The sequence below is a fragment of the Egretta garzetta genome, unplaced genomic scaffold (assembly GCF_000687185.1).
Source record: "Egretta garzetta isolate BGI_Z169 unplaced genomic scaffold, ASM68718v1 scaffold353, whole genome shotgun sequence".
NCBI classification, from domain to species: Eukaryota; Metazoa; Chordata; class Aves; order Pelecaniformes; family Ardeidae; genus Egretta; species Egretta garzetta.
In genome coordinates, this window is record NW_009259307.1 from 754,629 (window position 1) to 768,040 (window position 13,412).

General features: G+C 43.0%; 1 protein-coding gene across 2 annotated transcripts; it reads left to right on the forward strand.

Moving 5' to 3' along the window:
• Positions 1 to 27: 27 nt before the first annotated feature.
• NMRK1 (nicotinamide riboside kinase 1) lies at positions 28 to 8,713 on the forward strand. Of its 2 annotated transcripts, none has more exons than XM_009636123.2 (9): positions 28 to 568; positions 1,938 to 1,997; positions 2,452 to 2,542; positions 3,220 to 3,268; positions 4,734 to 4,905; positions 4,984 to 5,055; positions 5,986 to 6,092; positions 7,058 to 7,147; positions 7,536 to 8,713. In XM_009636123.2, the coding sequence occupies exons 2-9, from the start codon at positions 1,969 to 1,971 to the stop codon at positions 7,553 to 7,555; spliced, it is 630 nt and encodes a 209-aa protein (XP_009634418.1). In that variant the 5' UTR covers positions 28 to 568; positions 1,938 to 1,968; the 3' UTR covers positions 7,556 to 8,713. The 2 variants fall into 2 exon arrangements, with proteins under 2 accessions (XP_009634418.1, XP_035747599.1); XM_035891706.1 differs by having other exon boundaries at positions 28 to 200; positions 756 to 1,997.
• The last annotated feature ends 4,699 nt before the right edge of the window (positions 8,714 to 13,412 follow it).

The following is a 13,412-nucleotide window of genomic DNA, read 5'->3' on the forward strand; positions in this document are numbered from 1 at the left end:
CACCCCCTCGGCCGGGGCGGCTTCTCCCGGGCACCCCGCGGCGCCTTAAGCAGCGGTTAAAGGCGCCCTGTGCCGTTACGAGTAGGGCGGTAGCGCCTCGGTGTTAGGGTTTATGTCCTGTTTACGGGCGCTAAACCGAGCCCGGGAAGAGCAATTCAGGATTCCTGTGTTGCAACAGGAGTGACAGATTTGCCTTTGCGGTTTGTGTTACACGCTGCTCTGGGGGGAGGAAGAGTTGCTGGGCTTTTGCATCCTTGCTCTGGGGAGAGGCAGAGTTGGTGGGCTTTCTCGTCCTGATGTTTTTTGCCTTAAACTGGGATTAACTTTCATGCAGACAGTGACGTAAATTAGAGTCCAAAGCTCAGCACGTGTGTCCAGATGTTGTTTAGTTTGTTACATGGCATTTTTTTTGTGGGACAAAGGCTAATCCCCTGGAACGCAAACCTTGCTGAGGATTTTTAGAGAAGAGCGTTGGGGTTTGGGTTTTCTTTCTTTTTAACGGGCTGACCATCGTCACCGCCTGAGGACAGCTCATCTGTTTGCACTCCCTGAATACCTCGCTGATACCGTAAGCTTGCGATGTGCCATTGAAGCTATGAATATTTATAATATTCTTAGAAAACCTTCGCATGCTAACTCACAAAACTTGCCGGGTACTGTAGGTGTGCAGCAGCGTTGCAGAGCTGTGGCTGTCGTAGTGGCAGTGCCCCCTGCACGAGTCAGTACACCTTCTTTTTGTTTTCTCTTTCTAACAGAAGGAACATACAAAGCAACCATGCAAAGATTGCGTCACAGACCTCTGAAACAGTTGAACTTCCAGTCATTGCACCAAATGCAAAAGGATATTAATATTTCCGACTCCGCGTGTGTCTAAAACTTATTTTAACAGGAATAGTGCGGTCTTATTTTCCTACTGATGCCCTGTAACAGTCTTTTTTTTTTTCCTAGTATAGGAAAATAAAGACTTTAAAAAAGATATGAGGTGTTCTCCTGTTAAGGCAAGAATTTCATCCTGCTGCTAGGATCTAATAATGCAGCTTTGATTACAGAAAAAAAAAAGAAGCTTAATTACAGTTAAAACTAAAGTATTACATTTTTAAGACAATTTAGAATTTAAAAATATATACAGATACTTTTTTGTTGGGGAGGGGAGGTGGTGTTACCTGCTTCAGTCCTTTCAGGTCCTGGGTATCACAGGCCTTACCTCCTTAAGCGTGTCTTAGGAGGACAGAGCAGGTGAAAAACAGGGTGTTTGTGTGTGGATAAATGGTCGTTAATTGGCCTGTGCTCTTGGAAAGCGGTGTTCCACAAGTGTTAAACTGGCTTGATAAACTCTGTAGACTAGTGCCGCTGCCAAGAGAAGCGGCCCCATTACTACCTGGCCTTCTGCTACACCATGCCTTTGAAGGCACGGGTAACTGGGTGGTAAACTGGTGGGAATTCGTTCAGCCAAAAATTAACAAACTAACATTCTTCCCCTCGCTCCTCCTCTTTGTTATAACCTTTAATAAAATTCTTAAAACTTCTTTCTCCTCAGCACATCACTGGGGGCTTTTTCAAGGTTTTCGTTTGTTTCGCCACCACAGCTTCAGTTTTCCTCATCTTTTTTATACCATTAATGCTTGAGCTAGTGACTGTGCTTTTCTTTAGGGACTCCTGTGGTATTAATATTGATAAAACTGAGTCTCTCAACGTTCCCTCCAAATAATTATAATACTGTCTAAGGTAAAAAGCATTGAAATCTGTGATGTGGCATGTATCTTGCAGGTTTTATGTTAGCATTAGAACAAGCAGTTGAGGTTCTGACAGTAGCTTTGCAAAAAAAAAAAAAAAAAAGGACAGCAAATAAGTCTTACCTGTAATTGGCATTCCTTAATACAATAGCTGCTTTCCATGTTGCTGAATTAAGAGTTTTCACTGGCTACTATCTTTGACAGTGAAAAGGAAGAACTGAGGAGAAAACAAACTATGAAAGTATTGATTATTGGCCTCGGCGGGTAAGTATTAGCAAATTAAATTTCCTCTACAGCCCCAGACTGGTCTTCCTTTCAGAATGAAGTGATGTCATTTCTATTTATGAATGGATATTTTTTGAAAACAGATTGCAAATACAACACGTAATTGTCTCATTTTATGGCATTTACCTCTTAAGAAATTGTTCCTGTCTCTGTTGGAGACCTCCAGTACCACCTCCCTCTAACCTCTTTCTTGGCACTGCTAGATTTACTGTCTGAAAGCTGTTGGAACCTGCCAGAAAATTCCTTGATGTAGAGTATTTAATGCGAATAAACTTTTGGGGGTGCTTGGATTGTGTCTTTGTGGTTTACCCTCACTATATAGAAATGTGTGTGTGAGCTTGTACGTATGTTTAAAAAATAGAGTTCTGTCTTACATATGTTTAAAAGATAGGTTTTTGTCTTGATGCGGTTTTTGCTTTGTTTTCTAACTCAGGGTAACAAATGGGGGGAAAACAACGCTGGCAGAAAAGCTTAAGAAAATGCTTCCCAACTGCGATGTAATCTCTCAAGATGACTTCTTTAAGGTAACGGTATTGATGGAAGGACCTGATAGGTAAGAGTAGGCTTGAGTAGATTTTAGTATCATTTCTTCTCTTTTCAGTTCTCCTACTGGTAAACTTTTAAAATTGTGCGGCTTAAAATAACAGTAACTTCATGAGAAAGAGAAGTAAAATGAGTGCTGGGGTAATTGAACTCTTAGTGGCCAAAACCATGGAGTGTACTCAGCAAAAAGAAATTTACTGTCTTCTTTGATGCCCTTTTAAATTGAGGAGCGGGTGCATGTTGGATGCATTTTTCAAGATACTTTGTGGTAATGAAGTTAATGATATTGTTGTGTTAACCCTACACCCATACAGCAATAGGTAGTTCTCTTGTTTCCCAAATCAAACCAGAAAAACACCTTTTGCATTGTTTTCAGAGTTGTTTGTTAAGGATGGTGAAGCAGTTCTTATTTCAGAAGTAAAGCTCTAATGAACTTAAGAGGTATAATTTGGAGCACTTGCTGTTCTAGGTTAAATAAAGTGTTTGTATTGTATTTTAACAGTTGTATACAGGAGTTTAATTTTCAAGCTAAATTTAATCAATTGGGATACAAAGATTTATAACCCTTAGGTTTGTAACTGATATATATATATATACGTAACTGTCAAAGTGGTCATAAAAGCAGTCTCAAAAATATTCAATCTTTTTTCCCCTTCAGCCAGAGTCTGAAGTAGAAACAGATGAACGTGGATTTAAGCTATATGATGGTGAGTAACTTTGATGCATTGCTTTTGAACATTGTACTGAATCGCTGTTCTGCTGAGCTTCAACACTTCTTCCCCTCCACCCCCCGCCCCTCTTCCTGTCTGAACAAAGCAGTAAACAAATGGTTGTTTAAGAGCAGTCCTTTGCTCAGCTTCTCTCACCTCACTGAGATAAATAAGAAAACTTGCTAAACTAGTAAACAACTCAAGCTAGTGCTTGACCTTTCCTTTTCCCTTTTTAATCTTTTTCCTCTATTTCCACCGCTGCGTCTGGTGCAGTCGCAAATGTTACTGTTCAGTTGAAAGCCTTGGCTTACAGCACTGGCATAAGCTTAACCTCACCACTTTCTATAAAATGATTTTATTTTTTTTGTCACTTTAATAATGACCTCATGGGATATCACCATTGAGTCTCTTTCATTGTCATCTTCCAAATCGGTCAAAACTTGGGTCTGATTCTGGCACCTTTATTTGATGTCAGATGTCACACAGAGACCAAATGTTTTGAAGTTCATGGTTAATTCTGGCTCAGTGTGCCAATTTAGTCTTAAAAACTTCTAGATCCAGATCCACTTCAGGCAGGTGCTTTGGTTCAGGTCATATTGAGTTGTGAACAGTTGATTATTAGCTAATCTCTGTTGATACTTGATGATCACAAAATGTGTTACTCAGGCATATTGGCCAGAACCATAAATTGTATCCAAAACCCGACTCTTACTAGCTGTGCAGTCTTTGGCTCCACTTCTAGACATCGCGAAACTGAAGTGTGAAACTGGAGGGATAAGTTGGACATTCTGATTCAAATATCTGGGTTTAATGCTGCTCTTAAAAGCACTTCTAAAATGCATTTGCTCTTATGTTATCCAAAGGCTGCCTTCTCTCTGCCATTCGGTACCTACTTGATATGTTCTTGCATGCCTACAAACAAAAACAGCTGCTACATTGTGCTGTTTTGCTTTGTACGCCATCCTCCTTTCAACCGAATCCATTCATCCCCACCCTCCAAATACCTGAAGCAAAATAAAAACACAAAGCAAAAATTTAAAAAACCCCCCCCCCCCCCCTTCACCTATGTTGGTGACAATTGACAGAAGAGTGGAGGTCTTGAGGTAATTAAGTTTTTACAAGTTTTGTGGAATAGGATAACAGTCCCTGCAGTTTCTACTGTCAAGGAAAAGGCTGTGAAGTGAGTTCACCCTTTTTGATGCCACAGCATTCAGAGAGACCACGCTCACTAGAAATACCCTGATCCTGGGGAAAGTTTTAGTTCCAGGGTATCATCAGTTGCAAACTTGGAACTACTTATAACTGTGAGAGAGAATTTTTGAGGTAATCCCATTCCCTTTCATTTAGACTTGTATGTAGTCTATTTGACTCTTACTATTTAACCTAGGGGCACTTAAGGTTTCCTCATTTTTTTTTTTATTCTCTGTTTTTAAGGGGTGCCTAACTTTCTGTTTTCATGTAGTACTTGATGCCCTCTATATGGATGAAATGGTGAAAAGTATTCGCAACTGGATGAAAAAGCCAGCAAGCTCAGGTGTTGTGACAGAAGAGCCACAGAATGCTTGTGACAATCTGAAAAATACAGATGATGTTTATATTTTGATTGTTGAAGGCTTTCTGCTATACAATTATGAGTAAGCAGTAGTATGTAACCTGATATATTAAAAGCTGCCCTAAAAAGGAAGAGGGAACTAAATATATTACTATCTTAGGCCTCTTAATGAACTATGGAATAGAAGATATTTTTTGACCCTTCCTTATGAAGAGTGCAAAAGGAGAAGGAGGTAAGATTATTCAGTTATTGCTCACAGAGGGTCACTGTACCCGCTAAGCTGGAGTGGTTCTTTTGAACTAGCTTTTCTTCGGTGCTTACCAAATAGAAGTTATTGAGATTGTCTGTGCTATGTGATTCCCAGGGAAGTCGGTGTGGGTATTTAACCAATAGGATGTTAAATGTTTTACAAATGCTCAAAAGAGAATTTGTTGTCCACATAAATTATTTAGATTATTGACTGCATATTGGAGTTAAGCCTTTGTTGAATACAGCTACGTGATTGTTGTTGAAGTAACAATGTTCATGGGTGGTTTTAGTCTATGCTTCACTTAGACTTAGTGCATTTGTTTTACCGTATATCTGATTTAGATTATTAAGCCAGTGTCTGGCTTGCCTCCAAATTTGGAGCAATGTTGTGTGCTTGGAGCAATACATGTGCACGAAGTCAGAATCTGCTGGCTGAGCAAGGAAATCCTCCATTCAGCTGGCTTTGGTTGATTCCACTTTCTTGGTTTCTCACTAGACTCACCATTAAAGGCCTTTAGTGTCCAGGCTGGAAGAGACCAGAAAAAATCACTAGTAGTTTAAAACTGGAGAAATCTGTAACCCGAAAAAAAAAAAAAAAAAAAAAAAAAAAGTAAAAAAAAAAAAAGTAACTTGTTTTGATAATGCTTTCAGTACAGCTTAATTTATATGCAATACCTTTTTCAATTGAAAAAAAAAATCCCTTTACCACATCTTAAATGTTATTTGGTTGGCAGAAATAGGTAAGCTAGCAAGAGATCATATCACAGATTATATTGAAACAAAGGAGCCTCCTTTGCTCAGTTATGCACCCTGCCAGCCTGTTTTTATTTCGGATAGATGCTCTTATTAAACCAGCTGACACTAGGGGAAAAATGTAAAACTTGCATGGGAAAGCAAATATATTTTTGTGTAGCACCAGAGTCTATCAGCCAGCAGATACACCGGGGTTCTTCGATGGACACGTGTGGCCTATGTATATGAAATATAAAAATGAATTGGAAGAGAATGCAAGTAACATTGGTATGGTATCCTTAATTTTAAACTTACAGAATGCTTAAGTGTAGCACTTGTGCAGTCTTTGTTGGGTTGTGTGGGTTTTTTTCTATGGGACAGAGTTTTCTTCAAATATTTTTGTGGCACTTGGGCAGTTGGTTTGGGCCTTTTATTGATTTTTCAAGTCTGTAGGGTTTTGATTGTGGGTTTGTTTGGGTTTTTTTTTAACAGTTAAAATTGTGAAGTTAAAACCAGAAATGTTCTGATTGCTAATTAAGTCCGTTTAACAAGCTGCTTTGTGTGTGCGTGCATGCATACACACACATGGCTAAGCTTCCAAGACGATAGGTGATGCTCTGGCAGAATTCTTCAGAACAGAATTAAAATCCTGGTTGAAGTCCTGCAATAAGCTGAAGACACTTCCTAGGTACTTTTTGTACGCACTACAGTCATCAGTCTTGTATGAGAAGTGTCAAGGCTGAGCCAGCTTGACGAGGCGCTGCCATGAGCTTGTGTGGTGTTTACACCTGTACAGTTTGTGGACTGCCTCCTTCTGGAGCGGGGCCCAGGGGAAGGAGAAGTCGGGTGCTGCTTCATCAGCACAAAGAGCAGGGCACAGCTTCTTGCAGTGCAGTGAGAGTGGGAACGTCAGTGCCCTTTCTTAACTTGCTCAAACCTTCCACTGCATAGGAACCTTTCTGCTGAATTATTCCATTTCCTTACTGTCCTACTGTTATTAGTGCTACCCTTATGGAGGGTTTTATACCACAAAAAGATGTAAATTAATTCATAACTAGAATACTTATCCATGACGTTATTTTTTTTTAACATGTAAAATTAATTTGGGAAAGAAGAAAAGGGAGGTAGTGTTCTTGCTTTTTATTTTTCCATCTCTTCTTATTGCACCCGTAGGAATACTGAAAGCTTTGTCAACTGCTATTGCAGGTAACTGGTATAGAACTCATAAAAACATTTTATTTTGTCTTTCTTAGTTTATTTGGATGGAACAAAATCCCAAGAGGAGCTTTTATCCTGTGTGTATAGTGATATAATACAGGAATTAAAAAAGCTGAGGGAAGGAAGTAAGTAATTCTACTAGAAATTGAATCTGCTTATCCCATTCAAGTTAACAGGAAGCTAATCCTTTTATGTGAAAATACTGCAAGGATTATGTAAATCTCTGTCTCCCCATATATATGTATTACAGCCCTTATACATGTTTGCCTGTTACTCTAAGTCATCATAAGCTATACATTTAAGTTCTTTGAAATTGGATGTTCTGAAATAATAGGTGAATCCATTGTTATCTAATGATAAAATAATGTAAAAAAAAAAAAGGGAACAGAAAGAATATGGGACAAACCATCAATGAAAGCAGACATGGTGGTGGTATTAGTTTCTAATACACAATGATGCCATGTGCAAACAGAGAAATAACACGACAGGTTAAATGTGTACTTTTTATTTTAGATCAGCAGGTCACAGCGTGATAATGTAGAAAGCCTGGGTTCCATTTGATACGAATTGAAAACCCCAAGACTGTCATACTTGGCAAGCCAGCCAACTGAGCAGATGTTCTGTGTACATCCATAATATTAGCTCATACAACTCAAGTGGATTTGTAGTGACTATTAACTCTGTAAGCCTCAGATACTGTTGAGTAGTATCAACAGTGCATTATTCTTGAGAATTTCTTCAATTAGTCATGCTTTGGCTGATCTGTAAATCTGATTGAATGTGTATGTTTTAAAGAATATAAACATTTCTGTGTACAAAACTATAAAGATGTAGTTCTGGTGGATTAGTAAGCATATCTGAACACGGATGAATGCAATCTGAAACGTTCATATTAGGATGACAGTGACTACCTCTAGTATTTTTATTAGCTTCTAATCACTGATAAATATGGTTAGAGGAACTAGCTATATGCTGTGGCAATAGTAAATTTAAGATTTTTATGAGCTGTTACACTGCTTATACAGTAACTGAAGCTGTTACTGAAGACAACCTAACTGAACTTACTCAGACTTGCTAAATATCTCTGTGGTGTTTGTCAAGTAATTTGTATGCTGTGCATTGCTTGGAGCAGTTGGGAATAGATATTTAAAGAAAAACAAACAAACCTGAAGAGAAGTCACATTACTGGAAAAAGATGGGGGAATAAGATGTCAGAAGGACTGCAGATGCATTCCCAGCAAGATTAAGTACATATATTGTGCAAAGATTGATTATTGTGGGTGGCATAGACTACCAGACAATAAATGCATGCTTCAGGGAGAAGGAAGGGAAAAATAATTCTTGTTAATTTTCATAGCTCAGGTTGAAATTATACTAATTACAGTGTTCAGAAAGCAGGTATGCTAAATGTACATTAAAACTGTGTTACAGGATTTGTGTTTATATATGTTCAGGTAAACTAGGGAAGTGGTATGTTTGAATCGTCTTTTGTTGCCGAGTGAGTAATGTATTAACTCTTACATTTTCAATCTCTTACATCTTTATCAGCCTGAATAAAAAACAAGTTGTAAACATGAGAAGCAAATGATGGACTGCATTACTATGTGTCAGCTGAACTGATCATGGTGACTGAAATTTAGTACTTTACTGTTAACAGTGTTAAGAGTCCTAAACCTGTCTTAAACAGATTAGAGCTGTGCAAAGCTGTGTTTAAGAAAAAGTCATTCCAAATACTATTTTGTATTATTATTTTGCAGTAAAAGTAATTCAGGTTGCATTTGCTCAAATGCAGTGATGGACTGTCTGACTTTAAACTGTGGTTTTGTTTATATTTCCCTTTGGAAGAGGTGCAACTGTAACAGACTAGCTAATACTTGCATGGTTGGGGTGAGTTGAGCTTAGCCAGCTACCAGGTGCCCACCAAAGCCACTCTCTCACTCCCCCTCCTCAGCTGGGCAGGGGGGAAAAAATGTGATGAAAGGCTTGTGGGCTGAGATAAGGACAGGGAGATCACTCACCAGTTACCAATCACGGGCAAAACAGACTTGAATCAGGGAAATTAATTTATTGTAGATAATAAGAAACAAGAACAAATAACCTTCTCCCCACCCTTGCCTTCTTCCCAGGCTCAACTTCACTCCTGATTTTCCCTGCCTCCTCCCCCCAGCAGTGCAGGGGGACAGGGCATGGGGACTGGGGTCAGTTCATCACACGTTGTCTCTGCCACTCCTTCCTCCTCACCCTCTGCCCCTGCTCCAGCCTGGGGTCCCTGCCATGGCAGACAGTCCTCCATGAACTTCTCCAATGTGGGTCCTTCCCATGGGCTCAGTTCTTCACAAACTACTCCTGCAGGGGTCCATCCTTTCCATGGGGTGCGGTCCTTCAGGAACAGACTGCTCCAGCGTGGGTCCCCTCTGGGGTCACCAGCCCTGCCAGCAAACCTGCTCCAGCCTGGGCTCCTCTCTCCATGCGGCCACAGGCCCTGCCAGGAGCCTGCTCCAGCGCAGGCTTCCCACAGGGTCACAGCCTTCTTTGGGCACCCCCCTGCTCCAGTGTGGGGTCCTCCCCGGGCTGCAGGTGGGGATCTGCTCCCCGGTGGGCCTCCCTGGACTGCAGGGGCACAGCCTGCCTCACCATGTGTAGGGTATAAGAAGACCTTGTTACGGTAACCTGGGACAGTTCACTTTCCCCACCTGAGCATGTGGAGTCCATGTTTTATCTCCTTGTTACAGTAAGTTGGGAGAGTTTGCTTCTCCTGCACCACCAATGTGGTGGCCAGCTGTAGATCTCTGAATTTAGACAGCAGCACCTGCATTATGTCAGTGAGTTCACTAATGAGCAAAGCAGGACAGTGCATACGTACAGTACGTTAATCAGCACAAGGTTTATTATCCACTACTGAGGTGCTTTCCTTTGAGCTTTGCTCCTGAGCAGGGCTCCACTGTGTCGGGTCCCCATGTGACGAGCGACGGTGTCCTGGCTCACCCTCACCCAGGGGCTCCCACTGTGGTAATGCTACACTTTCCATCAAGCCAAAGCTTTCACTCGCCAACTGCTGTGCCTCCTCCCTGAGGGACGCGCACTGGCCTCTCGCTGGTAACACGACGGGCTGCACCAGGGGCTGCAGGGGAATCTCTGCTCCGGCGCCTGCGGCACCTCCTGCCCCTCCTGCTGCACTGGCCTGGGGGTCTGCAGGGCTGCTCCTCTCACATCGTCACTCCTCTCTCCCAGCTGCTGTTGTGCAGCAGCTTTTTTCCCCTTCTTTATTACCACAGAGGCACTTCCACTGTCACTGATGGGCTCACCCTTGGCCAGCGGCAAGTTTGTCTTACCACAGAAGCCACCCCATTAGCACCCCCACTACCAAAACCTTGCCACACGAAATCAATACAGTGGTGAAGGGAAGAAATATTTTGTTGTTGCTTTTCCCATCCCTGCACAAAACTCCTAGGCTTATTGTGTCCCTTCAATAAAGTTTTTGAAGCATTTTCTTACATGCAGAAATGCGTGAGTACAACTTAAAGTGGTATGTTGGTTCCCGAGGAACATCATGGAACCTTTTATGAATTGAGAAGGATAGGAAGTGAAGGGTTAAGACTTATTGGTTGCTCACGCAGAGCAAGAATTTCAGTATTGGTAATCTTTATTCAGCCAGTTTAGCTGTGATTCAGAGGAGGGAATGAACAATGAAAGCACCCAAGTTTGCAGATGATACCGAGCTTTCTTGAGCAGTCCAACACCGGTCCAGTGACAAGGAGCTCAGTTTTGTGAGATCTTTCCATGGGCAAAAGGGGTAGATGAGCTCCAGTATAGATTTATCGTCTGTGGTGTAAATCATTCATCAAAATATACATACATGGTACTGAACTTGTAGTTCAGCAACTTGTACTTACAGCTCAGAGCAGAGGTCTGACAATTCTTCTGAAACTGTCACCACAGTGCGGAGCTGCCTCAAAGTATTAGGTAGCCATCACATGGAAGGGTATTGCAAACAAGGCGGGTGGTGCTACTTGGCTCCTGTGTAAAATGAGTGAACCCACATTTTCAGCCTTGGGCAGTGCCAGTTTCTGCATCTGGAGTCCATAGTGGAGTTAAAAGAAGGTCAACTAATGGCATAAATGGAATGGAGAAGTCGCTTTGTGAGGAGGAGAGACTAAAAATGCTGGGACTTCATTCTGGAGAGGAGAAGACTGAGGGGGAAGAATGGTCATGGTTTACAAAAGTTGTGAGTCAAGTGGATGCAGAACTAGTGTTCACTGAATGGTACAAATGCTAGTTTAGGGGGCACTCGTTCTTCACTTAAAAACAGATTGACCCATTATATTAAGGTGGTATTTGCCACACTTGAAAGTGGTATTTCAAGCAGCATGTGGTGAGCCTCCGAGATTTATCGCCATAGGAGGCAGACAGTACCAGCAGGCTCAAAAGGGATTGGGAAGATTCATTGACACCACACCCATAAAAAGCAGTGAAAGAAGCAGACAGGGCTCTGCCATGGATTGCCTGTGGAAACTGGCCAGGCTCACCTGCGGTGCCTCAGTTGCGTGTCCTCTTGCCAAGTTGCTAACAGCAACCCACTTCAGCGGGAAAAGGAAATAAACTCTTCTAAGAGTCTCTTTGGGCGGTAAAGTATTTCAGCTGCTGTTACAGAAGCTTACAGAACCCTCCTGCAAGCTTGGTACGGTGGTAGACCACTTTTGCTTTGAAGGTGGTACAGGCCCTGACAGGAAAAGACCTAGTCTGCCCCTGGCAGATGCCTTTTGACTGCCAGGGCTGTACCAGCGGTAAAGTGGGGGGCGGCGTGGGGGGGAGCTGCAGGACAGGAGCCCATGGTTCCTTTTGTGAAGAAAGGATGTTTTTTTGGAAGCGGTGTCACTTTCTGCTGGCTGCATCTTCAGGCTGCCATAGCCGAAGGAAATCTTGCTAAGTGTCTTGCGTACGTTCAGACACAGGGTGATGACAGAAGTGTTGTGCTACAGCAGGCTGGTGGCTTATGCCTATGACACACAGACATGCAACCACAGGGTTAGTTTGACATCAAGAAGATGATTTCTTTATCTTCCTGATGTCAGAATAACGGGAAGAACAGGAGGATGTATAGTCATAAACACTGATACAGGAAAAAAACGTTTTGTCTCGCAGAGCTATTGCTCCCCCTCTGACCTTCTCAGTTAAGCCTAGAAGCTGGATTTCTGACTGTTTTTGCTGTCTGTCATTGATTCAGGTGTTTGTTTTGCCCGACACATGGTGTTTTCTGCTTTGGGAAGCCACTTAGCGTGCCCTTGGGAACAACGATTCTCTTGCCCACCCAACTGGGAACGATGTCTCTGCTTTCCCTCCGGCACTGCCACCAAAAACCTTTAGAGTCACAACTGTCCAGTCAGTCAATGCAGTTGCAAGACAGTAAGACTAGTGTGAGGGTAAAGAAAACTGGAAGCAATTAAGGGTAAGCTGAGCACGTTTCCATGAGGAGGCCGATGCTCCTGTTCCCACAGAGAGAAGGTCAGTGGGACCAAAAAAACCCTCTCTCTCCTGTTCCGCTCTTCTGTTACGTGGTTTGCTGAAGGACTACTGCTTCCTGCCTGCCTTCAGGCAGAAGAGGGGCGTAGGACCGTGCTCTCCACACTCTCATAGGACAGTGCTCTTCAGGTTCTCACACTGGGAAGGGGATAGGCCCTCACGGAGGAGGCCCTCTGGCAAGAGCCGCCTCTTCTCAAGGCCGGTTGGAAAGGAGCACGGCAATGGGCTGCAGAACGCATGGAGGGTGCCAGCGCCCAGCCAAACGAGTTTTTGTCAGGTGGAGGAGGGTGTGCTCGATGGTCATCAGGGTGGAAGTGTGTTACTGGGGGCTGAAATCTAGTACCTAGTCAGTCATGCCTCGACAGGTGCTGCTTAACTTGCCTCCTTGCTTTTCTCTCCCCGCTGCTGGTCCCCGTGCTTTTCCACAGATGGGGTTTTCCTCCCGCCTGGTGACAGCAAACTCGCGGACACGGAGCGCTCCGCAGGGGCACCGACCTAAAAAAATTGTCCGGGGGGGCTGTTTGTGTGTTGCGGTTTAGCCCAACCATGCACCGCGCAGCCGCTCGCTCACCCTCTCCTGTCCCGGCGGGGTAGGGGAGAGAATCGGAATGGCCGAAGTAAGAAAAATCATAAAAGTTTGAAATAAGAACAGTTTAATAATTGAAATAGAACAATAAATTGTCATGAAAGTGACGGGAAAAACAAAATCCAGGAAAAACCAAAGTGATGCAACCACCTGCTGACCGATGCCCCGCCCGACCCCGAGCTGCGGTCCCCGCCCTCCCGGCCAAGCGCCGCCGGGTGACACAGTGAGCATGACGTCCTACGGCCTGCAACAGCCCTTTGGCCAGCCGGGGTCAGCTGTCCCGC

Coding starts and splice junctions, on each gene's coding strand:
- NMRK1 (XM_009636123.2), top strand. CDS start 1,969: ATGAAAGTATTGATTATTGGCCTCGGCGG. Junction 1,998..2,451: donor TTGATTATTGGCCTCGGCGG/GTAAGTATTAGC, acceptor TTTCTAACTCAG/GGTAACAAATGGGGGGAAAA. Junction 6,093..7,057: donor AGAGAATGCAAGTAACATTG/GTATGGTATCCT, acceptor TGTCTTTCTTAG/TTTATTTGGATGGAACAAAA.